The following is a 16,299-nucleotide window of genomic DNA, read 5'->3' on the forward strand; positions in this document are numbered from 1 at the left end:
CATGGCAGAACCCTGTCTCTACAAAAAATACAAAAATTAGTCGGGCATGGTGGCATGCACCTGTATTCCCAGCTACTTAGAGGCTCAGGAGAAGCCTCTTAGATACTTGGATACTCAGGAGAATCACTTGAGCCAAGGTGGTGCCACTGCACTCTAACCTGGGCAACAGAGCGAGACCCTGTCTCCAAAAAAAAAAAAAAAAGCTATCTTGGATGAAATATATTGCCCTTATATTTACATTAGTGCTAATTTGAAGGCTAAGAACTTTGACTTCTCAGGAGCAAAGTTAGGCAGAGAATTAAACAAAGACCTCAAACATGACAGTCTATTAGAGTCCCATCATAGTAACCCGGTGCTTTTTGTAGTTTTGTATTTGTACATATCACACTTGGATTACATACCCCCTGGAGCATTTTCAGATGATTCTTAATGTCCAAAGAGTAGATTTGATAAAGAATGAAGTGTCACATACAGCCTGCGAATCTGACCTTGTTTTCTTAAAACTGGCATGGTTTTGTGTTTTTTTTTTTCCAATTATAAAAAGTTACTGGCCAGGCACAGTGGCTCACACCTGTAATCCCAGCACTTTGGGAGGCCAAGGTGGGCAGATCATGAGGTCAGGAGATGGAGACCATCCTGGCCAACATGGTGAAACCCCGTCTCTACTAAAAATACAAAAATTAGCTGGGTGTGCTGGCGCATGCCTGTAATCCCAGCTACTCGGGAGGGGAGGCAGGAGAATCACTTGAACCCAAAGGCGGAGGTTGCAGTGAGCCGAGATCGCGCCAGTGCACTCCATGCAGCTTGGCAACAGAGCAAGACTCCATCTCAAAAAGAAAAAAAAAAACAGGCTGGGTGTGGTGGCTCACAGCTGTAATCCTAGCACTTTGGGAAGCTGAGGCGGGCGGATCACCAGAGATCAGGAGTTCAAGACTAGCCTGACCAACATAGAGAAAGCCCATCTCTACTACAAATACAAAATTAGCCGGGCGTGGTGGCACATGCCTGTAATCCCAGCTACTTGGGAGTCTGAGGCAGGAGAATCACTTGAACCTGGGAGACGAGAGGTTACAGTGAGCCGAGATTGTGCCATTGCACTCCAGCCTGGGCAATAAGAGTGAAACTCTGTCCCCCCCCAAAAAAAAAAGTGATTTATGCTCATAGTGGCCAAAGTACAAAGAGGAAAATGATAACCACTTAACGATCCTGCTTATAAAGAACACTAAATATTTCACATTTTCTTCTGTACTTTAATTCTATGCATGTTCTCTTACTAAGATATACTATATTTGCAATTCAATATCATCCTTTTTATTAGCTTAACAGTGTACCATAAACATTTCACCATATCACAAGAGTTTAAACTCTGAGGTCTGAATGCTTGTGTTCAAATATTGCCTTCCCTATTTAGTGTTTGAATGACCTTGGACAAGATATTTAACTTTCCTGTATCTCTTCCCCATCTGTAAAATGACACTAGGCTGGGTCTGGTGGCTCACTCCTGTAATCCCAACACTTTGAGAGGCCAAGGTGGGAGGATTGCTTAAGCCTAGGAGTTCAAGACCAGCCTGGGCAATATAGTGAGACCCCATCTCTACTAAAAATAAAAAATTAGCTGGGCGTGGTAGCATGCACTTGTGGTCCCAGCAACTTGGGAGGCTGAGGTGGGAGGCACACTCAAGCCCAGGAGGTCGAGGCTGCAGTGAGCTGTTACTAAGTCGGCGCTGTACTACCATGACCTCAGTGACAGAACAAGACCTCATCTCAAAAAAATAAAAAAGGCATTGATAGACTTACCTCATAGAGTGAGAATGAAATGTATTAATACCTATAAAACACTTGGGAAAGTGCTTAAATGTAGCTGTTTAATGAAATCTTTGCCCCATTTCATCTGTATCTTTAGGACTGAGTCCTAAAAGTGAAATTGATGAGTCAAGGGGTATGATTGGTTTAAAATAATTGTTACCTGAATTGCTTTCCTGAAATTTTCAGTCCCACCAACTGTGAGAATGGCATTCATTTCTTCCTTGTCAATACTGGTCATCACTTTTAAGTCTTTATTAGTTTGATAAAATAGATGCATTTTTTTCTTAATTACTCTTTAGGTTAAAAATGTTTTATTAACTGTTTATATATCCATTTTATGAATTGAAATAGATGTGAATCTATTTTTTTCAAGATTAAAGGTGTTTGTCTAAGAGGAGCTATTTATTTTTAGTCAAGGCTTAATGAGGGCCAGGCCCAGTGGCTCATGCCTGTAATCCCAACACTTTGGGAGACTGAGGCAGGAGGATCACTTGAGTCCAAGAGTTCAAGACCAGCCTGGGCAATATAGCGAGACCCCATCTTGGAAAAAAGAAGACATAATGGGAAAGAAACAAAAGAAAAAAAAAATGGCCAGGTCCAGTGGCTCACACCGGTAATCCCAGCACTTTGGGAGGAAGAGGCAGATGGATCACCAGAGGTCAGGAGTTTGAGACCAGCCTGGCCAACATGTTGAAACCCCATCCCTACTAAAAATACAAAAATTAGCCTGGCGTAGTGGCACATGTCTGTAATCCCAGCTACTCATAAGGCTGAGGCAGGAGAATCACCTGAACCCAGGAGGCGGAGGTTGTAGTGAGCTGAGATTGCATCATTGCACTCCAGCCTGGGCAAAAAGAGAAAAACTCTGTCTTAAAAAAAAAAAAAAAAAAAAAAGACATAATGAAAAATACATGATACTACTGTCTTGTTTTTTTTTCTTTGATACTACTGTCTTGTGCTTGTCTTACCCTTTCCTAGGAAGCTTTATAAGCGATACGCTTTTCTACGTTGTGAAGAAGAAAGAGAGCAGTTTCTTTACCACCTTCTTTCTCTCAATGCTGTGGACTATTTCTGCTTCACCAGTGTGTTCACTACTATCAGTAAGTTTAGAGAATTGACTGTTAAGGGTTACTGAGGTGGCTAATGGAATAAAAGCATTTATGTTTTTTAAAGCAAGATATGCCATAGTGTATGTGACATTGTGACATCCCCCCAGATCTGTGTTTAGGAATAAAGGATATTCCCCAAATGCTAGGAGTGCTACAGGAAACCCTTGACTGTCAGGCTGTGGAGAATGCCTTACTGAAGAAAAGTACCTCACAAGATGATCCCTTCTGCCAGTGCCAGCCAGCATCCCATGACTGAACAAAAAGCTGTCCGGGAGCTCACCATGGGGGTTAGATAGATGAGAACTTCATTGAGACTGCGTTGAAGCTTAACATCTTGCTTAACCAATCCTGCTTTCCTTCTCACATGTTGGTCCCAGGAGCAGCATTGTGCATGCTAATTTCTGACTCAGATTGCTTCCCAAGAAACCCAGTCTTGGATAGGAAATGTTACCTACAACAGATGTGAAAAGGAATGTTTTATTAAGTAAATATTCCAATATCTTAACACATAAGTTGAAAGTAACTGTGTGATAATAATAAACTTATATAATTGGACATCATTCAACTTTGGAAGGAAATGCTGATTGGAGATTTTTTTTTTTTTTTTTTGAGACAGAGTCGCACTCCGTCACCCAGGCTAGAATTCAGTGGCATGATCTCAGCTCACCGCAGCCTCCACCTCCTGGGTTCTAGGGATTCTTGTGCCTCAGCCTCCTGAGTAGCTGGAATTACAGGCACGCCCCACCACACCTGGCTAATTTTTGTATTTTTAGTAGAGATGGGGTTTCACCATGTTGGCCAGGCTGGTCTTGAACTCCTGACCTCAAGTGACCCACCTGCCTCAGCCTCCCAAAGTGCTGGGATTACAGGCATGAGCCACCACGCTTGACCTGGAGATTTTGTTGTTGTTTTTGGTTTTTTTGAGATGGTGTCTGGCTCTGTCACCCAGGCTGGAGTGCAACCTCCACCTCCTGGGATCAAGCGATTCTCCTGCCTTAGCCTCCCAAATCACAAGACTATATGTAGGCATGTGTCACCATGCCCGGCTAATTTTTGTGTTTTTAGTGAAGACAGGGTTTCACCATGTTGGCCAGGTCAAACTTCTGACCTCAGGTGATCCACCCGCCTCAGCCTCCCAAAGTGCTAGGATTACAGGCGTGAACCACCGAGCCTGGCCAAGAGATGTATTTTTTATAGAAAGCTGAATGATAGTGTTTATTCTTTCCTTCGTTGCTAATTCTTATTTGCAGTGGGTCCTCTTCCTTACTTTGGAGAATTTTTACTTGTATCAATTAGGAATTGCATTTAGCTGCAAGTATCAGAAACTTGAAAACCAGTGGTTTACAGCTTAATGATTTCACTTACATAATAAAGGTCTCAAAGTAGGCAGTGGGCAGTGCTGTCACGGACCCAGGCTCATTGTCTTTTTCCCCTTAGACATGCTCTGTGTGTGCTAGTTACCTCATGGTTTCAACATGGCTGTTCTCAGTATACCTTCCAACAGGAAGGAGAGAGTGCCAAGGAGGGGCAGGATCTGTGCTAGAAAGACATAATTTTCCAAAAAATCTCAATAAATATCACTAACATTTCACTGACCAGAATTATGTAGGTTTTGGCTTTCCAGTCTCTGGTAATGGCAGACAAAGGAAAAGGGAATTGGAATGGGGATTAGGCCAGCCGGTAATGCCTGTCAAGGCATTGATTAGGTTACTGCAGGTATAAGAAACTAAAACGTTACATACAGTTTTAAAATCAAAGAGGCCAGGCACAATGGCTCACACCTGTAATCCCAGCACTTTGGGAGGCCAAGGCGGTGGATAACGTGAGAGGTCAGGAGTTCGAGACTGACCTGGTCAACATGGTGAAACCTCATCTCTACCAAAAAATATAAAAATTAGCCAGACATGGTGGCACATGCTTGTAGTCCCAGCTACTCGGGAGGCTGATGTGGGAGAATCACTTGAACCCGAGAGGCAGAGGTGGCAGTGAGCCAAGATCACGCCTGGGTAACAGGGTGAGACTCTGTCTCTAAATAAAGAAGAAGAAATAGCAGTAGAGGAGTCCTAAGATCCTCCTTATATCTGTAGATGTCTCTTCATCTGAGTAACTCTTTCAATTTGAGGAATTCTTCATGAAAGAAATTTTTAATCATGTTGCTTTTTCATACTTGAACTATGAAATCACCGTTGTCATCTGTGGGCCTTTTGCAGCCACAGAACTGCTGACCCTAAACATGCCTTTTTTCTGCAGATTTTCTTATCCTATCAATGCAAGAAATGAGAGAAGCCTCTGGCACCTAAAATAAAGTCTTACGCTAACCTCTTCTGCTTTCAGTTTCAAAACCCATTTGACTCTGATGATTACTAAACCATGAAAGTATGGCCTTTTCTCTGACATTTTCCTATCCTAAAGCAAAATAAAAGGACACAAAGGGAGACTATTCACCTAACATAAAGTATTTTATGTAAAATTAGGGAAATGAACCATTTATTTCATTTGTTTTCCTCATCTAAGAGTGCACTGAACCATGAGCTCATACTGTGAGACTGTATCTAGGCATCTTCTTCAGTAAATGTTTTTCATCCTACTTGTAGATCTTTCAAGGAGGGCTTCTAACACCCCCGCTTATGATCAAATGGGCAGAAATCCCAAGGATAACAAAAAATATTGATTCTACCCTAGTTTAAACAAACAAAATGGCTGGGCATGGTGGCTCACACCTGTAATCCTAGCACTTTGGGAGGCCGAGGCGGTGGATCACCTGAGGTCAGGAGGTCGAGACCAGCCTGGCCAACATGGGGAAACCTTGTCTCTACTAAAAGTACAAAAATTAGCTGGGCGTTTTGGGCGCACGCCTGTAATCCCAGCTACTCCAGAGACTGAGGTAGGAGAATTGCTTGAACCCGGGAGGCAGAGGTTGCAGTAAGCTGAAATCGCCCCACTGCACTCAAGCCTGGGCATGACAGCAAGACTCCTTCTCAAAAAATAAATAAATAGTGACCGGGTGCGGTGGCTCACACCTGTAATCCCAGCACTTTGGGAGGCATTGGTTGGTAGATCACGTTGTCAGGAGTTCAAGACCAGCCTGGCCAAGATTATAAAACCCCGCCTCTACTAAAAGTACAAAAATTAGGCACGGTGGCAGGTCCCTGTATTCCCATCTTCTTTGGAGACTGAGGCAGGAGAATTGCTTGAACCCGGGTGGCAGAGGTTGCAGTGAGCCGAGATTGCACCACTGCACTCCAGCCTGGGAGATAGAGTGAAACTCTGTCTCAAAAATAAATACATGCACACATACATACATAAATACATGGCAGGTAGCTCATGCCTGTAATCTTAACACTTTGGGAGGCCAAGGTGGGCAGATCTCTTGAGCTTAGGAGTTTGAGACCAGCCTGGGCAACATGACAAAACCCTGTCTCTACTAAAACTACAAAAAAATAGCTGGGCGTAGTGGTGCACACCTCTCGTCCCAGCTACTTGAGAGGCTAAGGTGGGAGGATCACTTGAGCCTAGGAGATGGAGATTACAGTAAGCTGAGATCGTGCCACTATACTCTACCCTGAGTGACACAGCAAGACCCTGTCTCAAAAAAAATTTCAAAATTTCAAAACAGGCCAGGTGCAGTGGCTCATGCCTGGAGTCCCAGCGCTTTGAGAGGCCAAGGCAAGAGGATCACTTGAGTCCCGTTCAAGACCAGCTTGGGTAAAATAATGAGACCCTGTCTCAACAAAAGAACAATTAAAAAGTTAGCTAGGGGCCGGCTATGCGAAACCCCTTCTCTACTAAAAATACAAAAATTAGCCGGGCAAGGTGGCAGACGCCTGTAATCCCAGCTACTTGGGAGGCTGAGGCTGGAGAATCACTTGAATCCAGGAGGCAGAGGTTGCAGTGAGCCAAGAACATGCCACTACACTCCAGCCGGGGCGACAAGAGCGAAACTCTTATCTCTAAATACATAAATAAAGTTAGCCAGGTGTGGTAGCATGCACCTATAGTCCCAGCTACTGGGGAGGCTGAGGTGGATGAGCCCCAGGGGTCAGTGCTGCAGTAAACGCTGATTGGGCTGCTGCACTTCAGACCGGGTGACAGAGCTAAATCCTGTCTCCAGAAAACCAACAAACAAAAAACCAGAAATGTATGGCTGTGATGGACAAAAATGCTTATGTGCTTAAGCCATCTCCCCCCTTTTTGTTTTGAGACAGGGTCTTACTCTGTTGCCCAGACTGGGGTGCAGTAATGGGATCAGAGTTCACTGCATCCTTGACCTCCCTGGCTCAAGGGATTCCCCGCCCCCAACCTCCTGAGTAGCTGGGACTACAAGTGTGTACCACCAGGCCTGGCTAATTATTTTTTTTTATTTTTTATAGAGACAAGGTCTCACTTTGTTGCCCAGGCTGATCTTGAACTCCTGAGCACAAGTGATCTGCCCACCTCAGCCTCCCAAGTTGCTAGGTAGGATAACAGACATGAGCTCCCGTGCCTGGCCCGTCCCCTTTTTTTTTTTTTTTTTGAGATGGAGTTTCACTCCTGTTGCCTAGGCTGGAGTGCAATGGCGTGATCTCGGCTCACTGCAACCTCTGCCTCCTGGGTTCAAGCGATTCTCCTGCCTCAGCCTCCTGAGTAGTTGGGATTACAGGTGTGTGCCACCACACCTGGCTAATTTTTGTATTTTTAGTAGAGACGGGGTTTCACCATGTTGATCAGGCTGGTCTCGAACTCATGACCTTGTGATCTACCCACCTTGGCCTCCCAAAGTGCTGGGATTACAGGCGTGAACCACCACACCCAGCCATTTTCTTTTTTTTTTTTTTTTTTGAGACAGAGTCTCACTCTGTTGCCCAGGCTGGAGTGCAGTAGTGCAGTCTCGGCTCACCGCAACCTCTGCCTCCCAGGTTCAAGCGATTCTCCTGCCTCAGCCTCCCAAGTAGCTGGGATTACAGGTGCACACCACGACACCCAGCTAATTTTTTTTTCATATTTTTAGTAGAGATAGGGTTTCACCATGATGGCCAGGCTAGTCTCGAACTCCTGACATCAAGTGATTCACCTGCCTTTACCGTCCAAAGTGCTGTGATTACAGTCCTGAGCTACCATGCCCGGCCCTGTTCCCATTTTTTAAAAAGAGAAGGGAGGGATGGGCGCAGTGGCTCACCTGAAGTTAGGAGTTGGAGACCATCCTGGCCAACATGATGAAACCCCATCTCTCTACTAACAGTACAAAATTTAGCCGGGTGTGGTGGCAGGCGCCTGTAATCCCAGCTAACTCAAGAGGCTGAGTCAGGAGAATCACTTGAACCTGGGAGGCAGAGGTTGCAGTGAGCCCAGATCGCACCATTGCACGTAACGTCTGACCTCTCGTGCTTCCACATTTGAGCAAAGGACGGTAATAGGGCAGTGACATCTAGTGGTGTGTCTGTGGAAGAGCCTCCCCGGGCTCCTCTTGCACCTGAGTTACCTTAATAGCTTTCCAAGTTGTGGTTTATAGACTTCACGGTATGTCCAGAGTGGAGGTGCCATTGTTTATTATTTGTGGTTTTTGCATATTGTTCTGTAAACTTGGGACGGGAAAGTTCTGAAATGCAGCGCTTTAAAGCATTGCCCAAGAAACAGTACTGTCCAAAAAGTCATCCACCCCTCTTTTTATATAAAACCATGTCAATAATCATGTTCATTTCTACTCAATTTTGGTACAGAATTAGTTTTTAAGAAAATTTAAGCAATGAAAACACAATATACACAGTCAATGTTCATATCTTTAGGTATTCTGGTACTAATGCTTGAGATTGTTCATACATTTAATGGTGATATATGCATCATACATACATGATGATATACATGCTGTGAAAACCATTGCTGCAAGTATTGAAACTTCTGGTTTGCAAACTAGATCTCATCTTTCTAGACTGAAAGGTTTTGATATCAACTTTTCATGTAAGTACATCTTGATAGATCATAAAAAGCAAATTATCAATGAAAACCAATAGAGTTCTTAATATATTGTTATAAGGAGAATTTTATTCCCACTTTTTTATTAATTTCTGCATTTTTCTTTCAGTGATTCCATATAGGTCAGTGATCATCCCAATCAAAAAGCTGAGCAATGCAATAATCACATCAAACCCTTGGATCTGTGTATCAGGAGAGCTAGGAGACACAGGAGTAATGCAGATTCCCAAAAACCTCCTCGAAATGACCTTTGAGGTAGGTTCAGCTAACACCTTTCCTAGCAGAATGTATCACGTGTAGTTTTACAGATGGATTCTGTCTGGCTTTTTCATTTTTCCTTGAATCAAAACAGAGGAACATTCAAAGCGTGCAGGATCATTTTTGTGATTATATGTCAAAAGTTGTCTTAAGCAGCTTATACTAATTTGTTTGTTTTACATTTTCATTGTTAAGCTCTATTTTTCACTTGTAGTGGTGTGCTTTGAGGCTTTCCAGGTCTTCTCCCATTATTTTCAGGGCCTAGCACAGATCCTAGCAAGCAAGAAATGTTCAAATAAATGTTTTCCCCACAGTGGTTCTCTTCCCTACTGTAAAATGCTTTCTGCCCAAACCTGGTCATCCTTTGGCAAAAGGACAGGAGAGCTGATATTCACGCTTATGGATTTTATTTTATTATTTTTTATTTTTTATTTATTTTTATTTTTATTTTTTTGAGACAGAGTCTTGCTCTTTCGCTCAGGCTGGAGTGCAGTGGTGTGATCTCCACTCATTGCAACCCCCACCTCTTGGGTTCAAGCGTCTACTTACAGATTTTAGACCACATGGTGACATTTATAGAGTGATTCTATAAAAATGCCTTTTGGCCAGGCGCAGTGAGTCATGCCTATAATCTCAACACTTTGGGAGACCAAGGCAAGCAGATTGCTTGAGCCCTGGACTTTGAGACAACCAGCCTGGGCAACATAGTGAGACCCCATCTCTACAGAAAATACAAAAATTAGCTGGGCATGGTGGCATGCACCTGTAGTCCAGGTACTTGCAAGGCTGAGGTCACTTGAGCCCAGGAGACAGAGGTTGTAATGAGCCAAGATTATGTCACTGCACTCCAGCCTGGATGACAGAGTGAGACTCTGTCTCAAAAAACAAAATAAACAACCTTTTAATATTGTAGTCAATTTCCAGGTCTTACTTGGTGAGATAGTTCCATGTGGTTAAGCCTGTACACAGGTTGATCTTGGTGGAGGAAGAGGACAAATAACTGTTGTGTTTGAGGAAGGAAATGGTACTAACTGAATGTCCCATTCTCATGTTCCTTGGGGTCTCGAAATAGCAGTTTCCACTTAGAGTCATGATACCACCCCCCTGCCCCAGGAGCCCAGTTTGGCCTTATCCATGCAGTAGACTCAAAGCCACCTGTATATAAAATATTAAAACCCTTGGCTTTTCTTCATCTACCAATAATGGAACTACGTTAAAAAACCCCATCATTGCCATTTCTAAGCTGTCTCTCTCATGTCTACCTACTTCTTTCCATCTCTACAGTACAACTAATTCAAGATGCCATCATCCCTAAGCTAGAGTATGGTGATACCTTCTCACTGAGCTACAAAGAATAAAGTGCTTTAAGAACTCGTAGCTCTGGCCAGGCACAGTGACTCACGCCTGTAATCCCAGCACTTTGGGAGGCCAAGGAGGGCAGATCACCTGAGGTCGGGAGTTCGAGGCCAGCCTGACCAACATGGAGAAACCCCATCTCTACTAAAAACACAAAAATTAGCTGGGCATGGTGGCACATGCCTGCAATCCCAGCTACTCAGGAGGCTCAGGCAGGAGAATCGCTTGAACCCGGGAGGCAAAGGTTGCGGTTAGCTGAGATTGCGCCATTGCACTCCAGCCTGGGCAATGAGAGTGAAACTCCATCTCAAAAAAAAAAAAAAAAAACTCGTAGCTCTAATGGATACAAAAAAATAGAGTGAATAAGACCTAGTATTCACTAGCACAACAGGGTGACTATAGTCAAAAATAATTTAACTGTACATTTTAAAATAACTTAAAAGAGCATAATTGGATTGTCACACAAATGATAAATGTTTGAGATGACAGATACCCCATTTACCCTGATACAGTTATTAGGCATTGCATGCCTATATCAAAATATCTCAATTAATCCATAAATACACACATCTACTAGGTACCCATAAAAATTAAAAATTAAAATTAACCAAAAAAAGAACTTATAATTCTGATGTTCTCATCCAGCACATAGTTGGGGTCAGTGATCTTTTCATTATCAGATTTTAGAAGTCAGAATTTAATTAGTATTCATTTTTACTATTCCTATTATCATTGCTTTATTTTGTACTTGTCCACAAAGGGCCAGTGAAGATAACTTACTGATAGCTATGCCTGTTAAAAAATAGCTTCGAAGACTTCTAGTATATGAGATCTGAGGTCAGTTCTGCCTGAGTATCTTATTGGAACAGAAAAATGTCAACATCTCATGTACCCTATAAGTATATATACCTACTGTGTACCCACAAAAAAAAAAATTTTTTTAAAGAAAGAATATTGGCTGGGCGCGGTGACTCAAGCCTGTAATCCCAGCACTTTGGGAGTCCGAGACGGGCAGATCACAAGGTCAGGAGATTGAGACCATCCTGGCTAACACAGTGAAACCTGTCTCTACTAAAAAATACAAAAAAAAACTAGCCGGGCGAGGTGGCGGGCACCTGTAGTCCCAGCTACTCGGGAGGCTGAGGCAGGAGAATGGCGTAAACCCAGGAGGCGGAGCTTGCAGTGAGCTGAGATCTAGCCACTGCACTCCAGCCTGGGCAATAGAGCGAGACTCTGTCTCAAAAAAAAAAAAAAAAAAAAATCAGTGATTTTTAAAACCTATAATTGTTTTCTTGGCCTCTCTGTAACTAAATCTAAATAGCATCTTTTTCCTGTTTTTTGAAATTCTTCTCATCCTTCAAGGCACAAGTCACTGTGTCAATGTTGTTTGTGGGTTCCCCAAGTAGAAGTAACTGTTCCTTCCCCAGCGTTCTTCTAGCACTTTTTATATCTCTAATCTAGCACTGTGTGCAGTCCCCCTCATTTGGTAGTTAATGTCCATATGTCTCCTATCTCATTATGTGGGAGCTCTCTGAGAGCAAGGAATACATGTGAATATATTTCTCTAGTGCATAGCTGAATACATTATTCAGGGTTTGTCTATGCAGTTGTTAAATTAGACGGAACCAAAGTACCTGTAAAGCTGAGATGTAACAGGATGGGATTGAGTACTAAATAACCTAAAGTCCTGTCCCTACAGTGCCAGAACTTGGGGAAGCTGACCACTGTTCAGATTGGTCACGATAACTCAGGACTGTTAGCCAAATGGCTAGTGGATTGTGTCATGGTCAGAAATGAAATCACAGGACATACATACAGGTAAGTAAATGGCCTTGGGAACTCAGAATTCTTTGTTTTAAGACTCTTCAGATAAGAAAAAGTTTAAGAATTGTAGGCTGGGCACGGTGGCTCACACCTGTAATCCCAGCACTTTGAGAGGCCAAGACGGGTGGATCACCTGGTCAGGAGTTTGAGACCAGCCTCACGAACATGGTGAAACCTCATCTCTACTAAATAAAAAAAATTAGTGGGGCATGGTGGCGTATGCCTGTAATCCCAGATACTTGGGAGGTTGAGGCAGGAGAGTCGCTCAAACCCAGGAGGCGGAGATTGCAGTGAACCGAGATTGCTCCATTGCACTCCAGCCTGGGCAACAAGGTGAAACTCTATCTCAAAAAAAAAAAAGATCGTTTGAGTTCTTCTGCTGCCTTCTGAATTTTAGGGGTTTTTTTTTTCCAGGGGAGGGGGACAATTTTTTTTTGTTTATGTCATACAAAATTGCCCCCCAAAAAACTTTTTTTTTCTTTTTCTTTTCTTTTTTTTTTTTTTTGAGACGGAGTCTCGCTCTGTCGCCCAGCCCAGGCTGGAGTGCAGTGGCATGATCTCGGCTCACTGCAAGCTCCGCCTCCCGGGTTCACGCCATTCTCCTGCCTCAGCCTCCCGAGTAGCTGGGACTACAGGCGCCCACAACCTCGCCCGGCTAATTTTTTGTAATTTTTTTAGTAGAGACGGGGTTTCACCGTGGTCTCGATCTCCTGACCTTGTGATCCGCCCGCCTCGGCCTCCCAAAGTGCTGGGATTACAGGCGTGAGCCACCGCGCCCAGCCTTTTTTTTTTTTTGAGACAGAGTTTCACTCTTGTTGCCCAGGCTGGAGTGCAGTGGCACTATCTCGGCTCACTGCAACCTCTGCCTCCCAGGTTCAAGCAATTCTCGTGCTTCAGCCTCCCAAGTAGCTGGGATTACAGGTACCCGCCACCATACCCGGCTAATTTCTGTATTTTTAGTAGAGATGGGAGTTTCGCTGTATTGGCCAGGCTGGTCTCAACCTCAAGTGATCCACCCGCCTTGGCCTCCCAAAGTGCTGGGATTACAGGCATGAGCCACCATGCCCAGCCTCAAAAAACTTTAAAACAACAGATGTTTGCTGCTATTGCTTAGTCCACAAATGTTGGAAAGATTAATATAACTCTCAGAATAAAAGAAAATCAAAAAGAGCCTAAAATAATTTCAGTAGGAGGAAAAGATCTCTTGGATTCCACTAATCACAGCCAATACTACTCTGTGGAAACATTGTCCTCTTTTCTTCTGTGCCTTAACTCCCAAATTAATTTCTAGTTTGAAAATACTCTGACCGGGTGCAATGGCTCACACCTGTGTAATCCTCCCCACACTTTGGGAAACTGAGATGGAAGGATCACTTGAGGCCAGGAGTTCAAGACCAGCATAGGCAATGTAATGAGACCTTCTCTCTACGAAAAACACAAAAATTAGCCAGGTGTGTTGGTGCACACCTGTAGTCCCAGCTACTCAGGGGGCTGAACAAGAACCCTGTCTCAAAAAAAAAATAAAAATAAAAAATTTGTTCTCTGTCCTACCAGATTCCCATGTGGACGGTGGCTGGGGAAAGGCATTGATGATGGGAGCCTGGAGAGAATTCTTATTGGAGAATTGATGACATCAGCATCAGATGATGATCTAGTAAAGCAGTGTCGGACTCCACCCCAGCAGAAGTCACCCACCACAGCTAGGAGATTGAGCATCACTTCACTGACAGGAAAAAACAACAGTAAGTATATTTAAATTTTTCCTATGTGCTCATATGATGTAGGCTTCATGTGACCATTTGATAGAAAACAGTTGTGTTAATGAATGTAGTGAGGAGATTTAAAAAAGAAGAAAGTTGAGGAAAATTCATAAATATTCAAAAGCTGGAAGAGTTTAGAGTTAAAATCTATCTTTTTAGAAAACCTGCATGCTCTGTTTTTATTAAGCTGTGGAAATATAAGTAAATATTTTACCTGAAACTTTTATTTTTTGAGACAAGATTTCACTCTGTCACCCAGGCTAGAATGCAGTGGCACAGTCTCAGCTCACTGCAGCCTCTGCCCCCTGGGTTCAAATGATCCTCCCACCTCAGCTTTCCAAGTAGCTGGGACTATAGCCACACCTCATCACACCCGGCTAATTTTTGTATTTTTTTTATAGACTGCCTTTCGCCATGTTGCCCAGGCTGGTCTTGAACTGCTGAGCTCAAGCAATCTGCCTGCCTCAGCCTCCCAAAGTGCTGGCATTGCAGGCATGTGCCACCACATCTGGCCTTGCCTGAAACTTAAAGGAGAAATAATAATAGTTGTATGTTACAGTACTCCCAGATAGCCATATCTAGCCTTTTTTTTTTTTTTTTTTTTTTTTAAGGAGTCTTGCTCTGTCACCCAGGCTGCAGTGCAGTGGTGCGATCTCAGCTCTCTGCAACCCCTGCCTCCCAGGTTCAAACAATTCTCCTGCCTCAGCCTCCCAAGTAGCTGGGATCACAGGTGCCCACCACCACACATGGCTAATTTTTTATATTTTTGATAGAGACGGGGTTTCCCCATGTTGGCCAGGCTGGTCTCAATCTCTTGACCTTGAGATCTGCCCGCCTTGGCCTCTGAAAGTTCTGGGATTAGAGGCGTGAGCCACTGCGCCTGCCCCAGTGTCTCTTATTCTAAGAGATTAAAATTTCCTTCTACCCCTTCTGTTCCAATTTTCTTCCTATAGTAGGGATGAAACAAAATACTATAAAGGAGTTAATTTTATGAGTATTATACTATGTTCACATGCCATTTTTAGCATATAGTAAACTTCCTAATTTATACTAATGTAGGCTTTAATAGACTAAATTACTAATGTAGGCTTTAATAGACTAAATAATATCTCCCAAAAATGTAAAATTCTAACCTCTAGAATCTATAAATGTTGCCTTATTTGGAAAAAGGATTTTTGCAGATGTGATAGGGATCTTGAAATAAGGAGATTGTCCTGGATCACCTACATGGACCCTAAATGCAATCATATGTATTCTTTCCCAACACTTTGGGAGGCCAAAGTGGGCAGATCACTTGAGGTCAGGAGTTTGAGGCCAACATAGCAAAACTCCGTCTCTACTAAAAAAAAAAAAAAAACATTAACCAGGCATGTGGTGCATGCCTGTAATCCCAGCTACTCAGGAGGCTGAGGCATGAGGATTGCTTTAACCCAGGAGGTAGAGGTTGCAGTGAGCCGAGCTCATGCCACTGCATTCCAGCTTGAGTGACAGAGTGACACTCTTGTCTTTTTTTGGGTTTTTTTTTTGGTGCCAATTTTAAATAGTTTTATTTAAGACATTGCATTTTCCACTTACAATACAGTGTTTATAAAGTGCAATGTTATTTCCTTCTCCTGTGCATATGTTCCATATTCAAGTATTGAGGAAAATATGGAATGCTTCACAAATTTGCTTGTCATCCTTGTGCAGGGGCCATGCTAATAATCTTCTTTGTATTGTTCCAATTTTTTAGTATATGTGCTGCAAGTATATGTGAAGCAAGCATGACTATGTCTTAAAAAAAAAAAAAAAACAAGGAATGCCGGCCGGGCGCTATGGCTCACGCCTGTAATCCCAGCCAGCACTTTGGGAGGCTGAGTTGGATCACCTGAGGTCGGAGTTTGAGGCCAGCCTGACTTGTCTCTACTAAAAATACAAAAATTAGCCGGACATGGTAGCGTGCACCTGTAATCCTAGCTACTCGGGAGGCTGAGACAGGAGAATTGCTTAAATCTGGGAGGTGGAGGTTGCAGTGAGCTGAGATCTGGCCACTGCACTACATGCACTACAGCCTAGGCAACAGAGCGAGACTCCGTCTCAAAAAAAAAAAAAAAAATGCCAACAGCCACCAGAAGCTAAAAGAGGCAAGGAAGGGATTTTCCCCTAGAATTTCAAGGGAATGCAGCCCTGCTGACACCTTGCTTTTTTTTTTTTCTTTTGCCCAGTGATAACTAAATTTTGACTTCTGGCCCCCAGAA

The 16,299-nt window shown here is 43.3% G+C and overlaps 1 protein-coding gene and 1 non-coding gene across 7 annotated transcripts in view; one reads left to right on the forward strand and one right to left on the reverse strand.

The window, feature by feature from the left end:
• The window catches only part of LOC105484268 (DENN domain containing 5B), a 205,276-nt gene that overhangs the window by 175,964 nt on the left and 13,013 nt on the right, over positions 1–16,299 (forward strand). For all 6 annotated transcript variants that reach the window (XM_011745743.3, XM_011745744.3, XM_071071922.1 and 3 more), the window contains 4 exons: positions 2,785–2,906; positions 8,974–9,119; positions 12,178–12,296; positions 13,857–14,044. In XM_011745743.3, coding sequence (XP_011744045.1) covers positions 2,785–2,906; positions 8,974–9,119; positions 12,178–12,296; positions 13,857–14,044 — 575 coding nt within the window. The remainder of the gene's footprint in view (positions 1–2,784; positions 2,907–8,973; positions 9,120–12,177; positions 12,297–13,856; positions 14,045–16,299) is intronic.
• Positions 15,707–15,814, reverse strand: LOC139356934 (U6 spliceosomal RNA). Its single transcript, XR_011609476.1, has one exon. It is a non-coding gene; the product is annotated as a U6 spliceosomal RNA (small nuclear RNA).

This window comes from Macaca nemestrina, chromosome 10, assembly GCF_043159975.1.
Source record: "Macaca nemestrina isolate mMacNem1 chromosome 10, mMacNem.hap1, whole genome shotgun sequence".
NCBI lineage: Eukaryota > Metazoa > Chordata > Mammalia > Primates > Cercopithecidae > Macaca > Macaca nemestrina.